At 39.0% G+C, this 10,373-nt stretch overlaps 1 protein-coding gene across 1 annotated transcript; it reads right to left on the bottom strand.

Annotated features, from left to right (window-relative positions):
* Window positions 1-1,385: 1,385 nt before the first annotated feature.
* LOC104402495 (kinesin-like protein KIF27) lies at window positions 1,386-9,549 on the bottom strand (the record flags this gene model as incomplete). Its single annotated transcript, XM_010010381.1, has 4 exons — window positions 9,240-9,549; window positions 7,835-8,035; window positions 5,518-6,476; window positions 1,386-1,529 (listed from the first exon to the last, which is right to left on the bottom strand). Coding segments are annotated over exons 1-4 (1,614 nt in total), but the record flags the coding sequence as incomplete, so codon positions are not given.
* Window positions 9,550-10,373: the final 824 nt, after the last annotated feature.

Here is a 10,373-nt window from a genome sequence, read left to right as displayed (position 1 = left end):
ATATATATAATATATAGAATATATATTATTAATACTTATTAGTACTTATATTCCTGTGAATACAGCTTTAAATATTTGACAGAAGTGTTTGCCTTTTATTAGTCTACCTATTTTATCCGGTTTTAAACAAAAGGGACAGTTTAGTGGATTAAGTACCAAAATGGTGCCTGAGAGTTCTCAGGCTTCTCCCCTGTCTCTGAAACTGAAACAAGCATGATCTTTTACCTACACTGTGACTGTTTTTGTTCTTCACCTCTACCTTGTATCCTCCTGAATTTATATAAGTACTATCTCAGTGTAATCAGTTGAGACTATGGTGTACAGGTTGAAAAAAAACCAAGCCCAAAACCAAACCAAACCAAACAAAAAAAAAAAAACCAAAAAAAAAAAACAAAAAAAACCCAACCAAAAAATCCCAAAACACAAAAATTGATCTAGCCAGAAGTGACAGAAAAGAAAGTGACAGAGAAAAGAAAAAGATGGTGACTAGTATACTTACCTTTCATTCATTGACTCTCCTCAAGCCATCGGCAAAGAAAAGGAAAAATGAGAAAAAGTAGAATAAGGAGGAGAGTACTAGCTAGCCATGCTTTTCTCTTCTCAAAAGTCAGGCAATTTATCTATCATTGACATAACAGGCAACACCAGGAGACTATTAACTATTCTTTTTACAGTCTCCTGGATCTTGAAATGTTACACATTTCCTACCCATCATAATTTCACTAGCAAGCTAGAGAAGGAAGAAGTCAAGCAGTGTTTCTGTTATGTCACTCAGTTTTCTCCAATAGGAAATGCTCAGAAAATTAGGATTAAATTCTGTCTTATAAAGTCAAAAGGGAAAAACACTCTAATTCTTAATAAAGCTACAACAAAATATGTTTAGGATCCAGCCAGGCATTTTTAGGGTCCAAACAGCCTCTTAGAATCATAGAGTCACAGAATACTTTGGGTTGGAAGAAACTTCAAAGATCATCTAGTTCTAACCCCCCAACAAGATCTATATAGTCTTTTTTTTAAATCAGAAGAATCTTTAAAGATCTTTAAAATCCTAATTCATTAACTGTCTTGAAACTACACACATCCGGAGAGACAGGTATGTGTTTACGAGGCGTGGAGAGAGCGAACGATTCACCTCATGTTACACAGGAAGGCTGTGACACAGCTAGGCTGATATACAAGCCATCACACTATTGTGCATCATCCAGTAGATAAACTCGACTCACTAAGTGACACAGTTCTAATTCAAACAAAATGCCCATAAGATTGACAGGTAGTTAAGTCCAAAAAAAAAGCCTTAGGGACCTATCTTCGAAATAATGAATGCATTCATACAGGGAAGGATGGTTCAATACAGATACAGGTAATGTGTACCAGAGGAAAAATACCTGTAATCTATGAGTTTCTTGAGCTTCCTTTAAAGATTGCAGTTGTTCTTCGTTTTCCTGTAGTAATGTCTTTATCCGATTCTGCAATACCTGCAGTTCATGATTCTTCTGGCTAAATACTTCTTCATCCATAATGAGAGCCTGCTACATAATAAAATACAAGCTCAGCTGGGGAAAAGGGACTACTGATTTTCTTCTGACAAGTTTCTTTCTTGAAAATAATGTACCCATAACCAAAGCCACTTTACTGAAGTAAACATCTAAATCCAATTATTCTCTTTAGGGTGCTGTGACATGTAGCCATAAGATCTCAGCATCAACCATAAGATTAATACAGTTCTCAGATGACAAAAATAAGGACAGCTGTCCTCATTCTGCGACTTGGATAACAGCCTAAAGATTAAAGAAATGTTAAGAATGCTTCTTCAGACGTTCTTGTGGATAAATAATCCAATACTAATCAAAGGAGACTTTCAAATATTAATTTTCAGAAGGCCTGTAGGAGCCATATGAAGTATGGAAACATCATGTCTTGTTCTAAAATTGGATACTTCCGTACACTAGCTTACCTACATCTTTCTTTCAAGAAAAGACAACTCTGAACAGCTTTTAAGAACGCATTCAAGAAGCTGGTATCTTTAGAGAACAGAACTTTTTCCAAAGTCTGTGTACCAATGCAAATGTTTCTACTAAGCATAGTTGACAAGTGTATCCTGTCCACTACAGGTGCTGTATCATTATGCAGAGCTGAGCCAACTACAGGAAAAAAAAAGCTAGCACAAATGTTAGCATGGTGACAGAGTGGGGCAGGATGAAGAGACAGAAAAGTAAGTGGCATATTGTCCATATTGTATTAAACATACCTAACTAAAATCAGAATATATTTCCTCAGTTGTATTGGGTGTGTCAGTTCTGTGAGGAGAGACATCATGCTTGAGAAAGCTGAGAGCTCTTCTCCCCCTAGGCGGTTGTCTAGCACTAGCTAATTGGAGCTTCTGGCATGACAGGATCCTCATGAGATATCTGCATGCTAAGAATCCCCACAGTTCATGTACACAGACTTTCAGAACCAACGTAGGTGCACCATCCCACTTCCTCATATCCTCCCCACAGTCACAGAGATAGAACCACAGGGTGGCACATGGTGTGTGCCTATGGTTCCCTTTCCTTTGAGCAGAGAAAGGCCAAGTTGTGGTAGCTGAAATACTGGCCTGCATGAGCAAAGAGGGAGACTATCCACGTTCTCTTAGAGTTGCTGCACCTTGTGGAACAGTCCTTCTGCAGCTGAGATGCAGACCAAGAGCAGGAAGGGGGAACAGAGATTCTCTTCAAACTGCGGGAGCTGGCAGACCAGTCAGTACAAAGTTGGTGCCTCAATTCGAGGCCAATCCATGTTGGCTAGGTTGCTGATGCACGACATCAGTGCACTCTGTACAGACTTCTGCCACACAGACTGTGTTCACTGTATGTCATTCCTGGGGGCCATGTCACTGTAGACTACCTCTGACACTGCTAATACCCTTAGACACTGGATACATTCCTCTGTAGTAGTCCACTAGCCTTACTGGCTTACAAAGTCTTCGCTAAGAGGGAACCTTGTATTAATGCTTGATAACAGCCAACTCTGGAGGCTGTGGGTGGCTGCCCCTCTTCCAATCCCTCTGTGAGTCCCACAGTCCCTAGCCATGGAGCCCAGCTGCTATGCCTCTCTACCTTCTAGTTCCATGCTGTTAGCCCCACCATCCCAGCACTGGAGCAACCAGGTAGCAATTTGTTCATCTTGCTCACAGACAAAATCTTTCCACCTATCTTGCAGCTTAGTCATGGATAGGGACTGGATAGTTTCCGTCTCTTATGACTTCTGTCTCTTTCCTCCCCTGTCCTGCTAAAGAATAGACTGCCTCTTCTGATTCTCCCTCTCTCAGGAGGCGCTGTGTCTTCTCTTACTGAGTTGACTTTTGCTTCCACTGTTTCTTCTTGACTACAGAAGCAACTATTACAGTTGAGAGTTTAGTCTCTGGTTTAGTGCCCATTTGCCCATTTAGGCCTCAGAGCAAGAGACCTCAGTGCCCATTTGTGGGCTTTTATATCGGGAAACCCTCTTGCATCTCTGATGGCACTGGACGGTGGCTTGATAGGCATAGGCCAGGTCCCAGTACAGCTTTGGAAGTTTTTGTATTTCACTTGCTCTCCTTCAAATGGTGTATTAGTCTGCAGGTTTACAAGCCTGTTCAGCTTGAAATCCCAAGCTGTCAGAGCCAGTAACAGCCCTACACACCTACCTAACTCCTCTCATACACTCTGCCACTCCAGGGATTAATCACCTTAGTGCATATTCCTCTGTGGCATCCTCAATTAGTTGTTTAACTTTATAAACAATAATAAAAATCAGGATCACATACCACACACCAGTGTGAACAGTCTGATTACATGAGAATATTGAAGGGCCTGAAAAGCCATTATATCAAGGCTATAAAAACCTATTCTGGAAAGAGGAAGAGATAGCTGCTATTCTTTCCTTCTGCCACACAATGTCTCTTGGAGGTTAAAAAAAAAGAAGGAAAGTTATAGTTGTTTTTGTCTATGAGATGGTTCTTGGAGTACTGGGACACAAGCTAAGTAAGACCCAAATACCACATTAGATTGAAGGCTGGTGATTTTATCATCGCTATGTAAGACCCAAATACCACATTAGATTGCAGGCTGGTGATTTTATCATAGGTATGTAAGACCCAAATACCAAATTAGACTAAAGGCTGAAGGTTTTACCATAGCTTTGTAAAACCCAAATATCAGATTAGACTGAAGGCTGGTGGTTTTATCATAGCTCTCCTAAGCAAAGGAAAACAAAGTGATAACACACTAAACAGCAAAACTGGAAAACATCAACATCGTGATATGCAGCAGTCACTCAATTAACTAATCAGGTATAACAGCTAGAAGTTTAATCTAGCATACTCTAATTAAATTTGTTATTATTTTGAAGGCCTTGAGCCACATATCAGGTGCCAAAAGGTTGTGGGCTAACCCCAGCAGGCAGCTCTGCACACACAGCTGCTCACCCAATCCCCCACACCCCAACCTCAGTGGGACAGGGGAAGAGCAAAGGAAGAGCACAGAAAACTTGTGGGTTAAGATAGAAATTGTTCAGTAGTAAAGGTGAAATGGAGGAAGAGGGAAAGAAAATAAAACAAACCAACTAACACAAAGACAATCACCTCCCACCTCCCAAGGGTAACTGATGCCCAGCCAGTTCCCAGACAAAACAGGGCAAATCTCCCTAAACCTCCTCTTCTCTCTTTTAGTTGCTGAGCATGATGTTGTATGGCATGAAATATCTCTTTGGTTAGTTTGAGTCATTTGCTTGGATGTGTGTGCTCCAACCTTTTATGCACCCCCAATCTATCCACTGGAGTGGCAGAGGGAGAAGCAGAGACAGCCTTGACATGTGCAAACACGGTCTGGCAAGACCTAAAGCCTTGCGGAGTTATCAGTATTGTATTGGTCACAAACCTAAAACACAGCACACAACGACCTGCTATGAAGAAAATTAACTCCATCCTGGCCAGACCTAAATACAAAAATCTAGCAGATGAAACAGCTCAGCCTCATAGAATCATCTTGAAACTGACTAGCCAAAATATAACGTTACTTTAATTATTTCTGTATCAATTAAATGATTTTCTATTCAATCACCCATTAAAATAAAGCTATATCACAGGGATTACACAAAATTATACAAGATTGTGAATTAAATGTAAATTATCAAATTAAGTACAAGTAAGTGTAGCAGTTTACATCTTTCAAAACTGAATTAAAGTTTTAGCAGTCTGCTCTTTCACACAGTTATTTAAATCATAGAATAGTTAGGGTTGGAAAGGACCTTAAGATCATCTAATTCCAACCCCCCTGCCATGAGCAGGGATGCTTCACATTAGACCATGTTGCCCAAGACTCCATCCACCCTGGCCTTGAACACTGCCAGGGATGGAGCACTGACCACTTCTTTGGGCAACCTGTTCCAGTGCCTCACCACCCTCACAGTAAAGAACTTCTTCCTTATATCTAACCTGAACTTCACCTGTTTAAGTTTAAACCCATTACATTAAATAATCAATTTTTAATTAAATACCTGGAATTTCTTTAGTTCCTGCTTTAGTTGAAGAATCGTGGTATGATGTGGTGTTTGGCTAGTTCCAGTTCCTGTGTCAGCTTTCTGCATCATGAGATCTTCCTTCCTCACTTCCTGTACCATAGTAATCCAGCTTTGCAACCTGTCCCGCTGACTTCTTTGTAAGCTAATATTATCATTCAAATCAACCAGAAATGGGAAGGCTTCATCTACACAAGTTCTATAACTGAAATATTGAACCTGAAGCTGGGTGAGCTGCTCCTCAAGTGAACTGATATGATTTTTTTCTTGATTTACGTTGTGTGAACACTGATTATTGACTTGCTGGTTCTGCAAAGCTTCTCGAAGCAATCTGATTTCAAGTTCCATTTCATCAATCCGGTCTTGATCAGGGTTGTAATTTACAACTGGTTTATTTCTAATGTTTTTGGCTCTGTTGGCATATTTGAGCGAATTTAAAGATTCATCAAAGTCTGATGAGGATGGACTTATACATGTTATCATGACAGTCCTGGCATTTCCTCCAAGTGAGTCTTTCAGAATACGAGTTATTTTAGCATCCCTGTATGGAACATGTACACTTTTCCTTTTTGGGTCTCCTAAGGCACTGATGACATTTCCCAAGGCCAACAGACCACTATTTATCTGAATTGACTCTTTGAAGCGTTCACCAGTATTTCCAGTCTTTGTCACCCTCTCTGATCCTGCCAAGTCCACAAAATGAAACTTCGAAGCAATCATCTCGGCCGATTTCCAAGATGAATTCTGTGCAGCATCAGTATTTTTCTGAGACTCTACAGACCGTTTCTGACAAATACTGATGGTAAAAATGGCATGAGATCGACTAGAGTGTTCATTCATTTGTGTTGTTCCTGTGTGACGAGCTGCATTGCCGCTTTCCAACAGGGTCATCACTTCATCTGCACATTCTACCTGGAATTCCTTAGCCCCAACAATCACTTCAAACACCAAACCAAAGTAAGTTGGAATAATTCAATTAATTTTAAACTCTTCAGCAAAATTTTACAGCAATTAGGAAAGGTCAAACTATAAGCACATACTAGAGAAACCTACAAGCCTGCATTATTATAGCATATAGCTATGGAAAAATAAGACAACATGTGAAAAGCATAAGGTACAACACATCTGAAACCAGCAGATATTTAATGTATGGACATATCGTGTCACAGCATTTGAAATAGTATCTTAAACACAGTACACAGCTTTACTCACACACTGCCATATCCATATGCAATTTGCAACCTAGTGCTATCTACGACAAGCATGACCAAAATCAGCTCAAAGGATATTTTGCCAGTTTAAAATCAGTACAAAACAAAATCAAGATTAAAAATAAACAAGTAGATAGTAGAAATGATTCCTAGACTATACAAACAGAACTTCTACGTAGCTTTTGTAGTTGGGCCTTTTGGACAGTTACCTATTAGTAAACTAATAATGTGGAAGTGTACTTCTACCAAGTACTCCACCGAGTGTATTTTTTGTCCTTTGTTTTAATGAAGTATGGAAAAACTCCTACTGAAATTGACTCCAACTGTACTGAAGAAGAGAAACAATTTAAAATATATTATATACTTTGGGATCCTTATGAAGCAATGATATTGTCTGCAAGATTTATGCTGAATTTGTGCCTTCTTCCAGCTACAGATAAGAAAACTATGCCAGCTCAATATAACAGTACAACAATATATTAATATTAGAGCAAACACAACAATTACAATACAAAGAATATGTGTGTGGGGGGAATGACATGCGGAAAGAAGCAAAAAACATTATACAGTTTCAGAATAAAATCTCCCTGTTGTGGATTCTCCTAGCATTTTCATATGGTGGACAGAAGAACTACAGGATAAGTGTTAATGTCAAAATTTCCAAAAAATATCAGATGCTATTCTCGATGGAATGTTCTCTTCCACTCATTTCATAGTGAAAGGGCAGGCAGATATTTAGAGTACAAGCAGCTTAGCAATTATAATTTTGAAGGGAGAAGCAAAGGTTAACTGTAAAATACTTATTCAAGCAAATAATCACACACTATTGTGTTTATAGACAGAATCTGCAGAAGCAATACTGTATTTCTACTTTACAATTTGTTGACACTTGTGATGGAACATATATATTGTTCACAGGCATCTAAAACCAAAATTGCTTCAAATCAGCTAAACTGAGTTTATACGCCAAAAAGATAACTTTTTTTCTAGTATTAGTAATCAATAAGCTCTTTCAAGAGAAGCCAAGAATAACTTGGGCACATGTCTGAAGCCCAACACACCAAATTTTAGAACTTAAATCCTACCTGTATTTCCCTTTTCATCTTCTCGGATATGTAGTTCTTTCACAGAGGTCTCCAAATCCAATAAATCTCGAAGTTCTTCCTTGTAAACCTCTATATAAGACACTTTCACATGGAAGTCAATGTTACGGTTTTCAGAAATGTGCTGAAATAATTCCTGAATAGCCCGTGGGATTATGCCCTTTTCATCCTCTGCAACTGATGCTAAAATGTAAGCAAAGATGTCACAGGAGCTTGCAGTCATTTTGCCACATAAATCACAAAAGATTGAAGATTGAGAGAAGTCTGTGAGATCTGCTACTCAACATACTAAGGAACCTGAAGAGCTCAGTGTTCCCACGGATTTCTGTAAACGTTTGTTTTTGTGAGATTCAGAATGTTTGCATATGGGACTCCTAGTTAAGGTCTAAATTGCATAATGTTATAGTCATGGAAGTTAAGAGAAATATGGAGTCTACTTCAAATCTATCAGGATATAGACTTCTTCTTTATTCCTACTCATTATGATTGTGTGGGGGAACTGGGGGTGTTTAGTTTGGAGAAGAGAAGACTCAGAGGGGACCTTATTGCTCTCTACAACTACCTGAAAGTAGGCTGTAGTGAGGTAGGGTCGGTCTCTTCTCCCAAGTAACCAGTGACAGGACAAGAGGAAACAGCCTCAAGCTGCACAAGGGAAGGTTTAGATTGGATATTAGGAAAAATGTCTTCACCAAAAGGATGATCAGATATTGGAACAGGCTGCCCAGGGAAGTGATTGGGTCACCATCCCTTGAGGTATTTAAAAGATGTGTAGATGTGGTGCTTCGGGACATGGTTTTATGGTGAGCTTGGTGGCGTTAGGCTAATGATTGAACTTGATAACCTTAAGGGTCTTTCCCAACCTAAAAAATTCTATGATTCTAAATAAAAGGAAGATTTTTAATAACTACCAAGATATTTAGAATAATCTATTTATATCCATTTGAAAGACTTAAATCATATATTTATATGTTGTCACAGAAATTTCTCAAAGAAAAAAAAAAACAATCGAAAACCAGATTGAGGAAGCAAACAATTGCTTGCCTAAAGCAGACATTTTCAAGGTAAGATAAACACAGCAAGAATCTCCAAAACACTGCATTTCAGGAAGAAATTCTAGTTTAAGCTGCATGTTAAAAATGGGGAATGAGACAAAGCGCTTTGTAAACTGGTTTGTTTCTTAGATAAAGTGAATTTATGGAGAATTTGTTTTTAGAACAGTTTAATTATCACATGAACTTTGGAAGCTATTTTTTTTAGTCTACCTTTTTACTCACTATACCTTAAAGTTTTGCAGCATCATCTGCTATATGTTAAATATTTACGTTGCACAACTACACTGTTCACCAGTTCAGAAAAACCCTGAAAAGAAAAACCTTCTACAACCTACCAATGTGGCCACCTCCGATGGTGTAAGTCTTCCCAGAACCTGTCTGTCCATACGCAAACACTGTAGCATTGTATCCCTCAGTCAATGACACTAGAAGAGGCTTAATGCAAACCGTGTAAACTTCTTCTTGGGTTGAGTTTTTGCCAAATACAAAATCAAAAGTGAAGACACGGTCCTTCCCAATAATAATCTGTTGTGTATTTGGGACTAATCGCACACACACTTGATGGTTATGAAGTACTTCTTTGGAAAGCAGAGGTCTGATTCGAACTGCGACTTTAACTGGGATCTCCTCCATGCCAGACTCCATCCCTGTGCTCCCCACTGGTATTCACATACTCATCAGGAAATCTGTTACCACTCCTGTGTTCATCTCATTCACAGCTGTCTGCAACATAGAAGAAAAACTTTTCCATGTTCCATAATAAATAAGAATTTCCTACCAAAGCAGAAGGTTGACATTTCCTAAAGAATACATAAGCACCATTACACTCTTGAAAAGCACCTGACATAAAAGCATGCTTAAAAACCTCTTCCAGTTATGAAATGCCAAGCATTTTTAACTGTCAAGCGCAGAGAAAGGAGCTGTGTTGCCTGCACAGGAGGTGTGATTTTGAAAGTATCTAATTATTACATTTAAAGCATTTCTCTGAATTTAATCTTCATCTTAAGACATATTCAATTATTTTTTATTAATGACACATTTTAGCAACCATGGTTCCTTATTCTGCTCCCTGCACATTCATTCTCACAACATAAGCACTGTAGGGTAGCACAACTGTAAACATCAAGGAACAGCCTGTCTTTACAGCTTCCTTGCATGAACATTCAAAACCCCTCACAGGCACTGCTGGATCCCTGCACATTTTCTTCCTCTAATTCTAAGAATCCTTGCAGTGCAAGGCGAAGTGTACTGAACTCCTCATTGCTGAACTCCCACACACTGGTTGCCCCTAAGAAAGCTGCTATTACTAAACTGGCAGAACTCATCAGCTAAGCCCCCCAAATTCAAGTTTGTTGAAAACAAACAGCTTTGAACAGTTGTCGTCTTGTGGCTGCAATGAGAAGAGTTTCTGCATTTTATTTTATTCCATTTAGTTCAAGAACTTGACCATCCAAAGCCGAGAAACTATC

The sequence above is a fragment of the Nestor notabilis genome, unplaced genomic scaffold (genome assembly GCF_000696875.1).
Source record: "Nestor notabilis isolate BGI_N333 unplaced genomic scaffold, ASM69687v1 scaffold14352, whole genome shotgun sequence".
In the NCBI taxonomy this organism is placed as follows: Eukaryota; Metazoa; Chordata; class Aves; order Psittaciformes; family Psittacidae; genus Nestor; species Nestor notabilis.
This window is presented reverse-complemented; position numbering and strand designations above follow the sequence as displayed.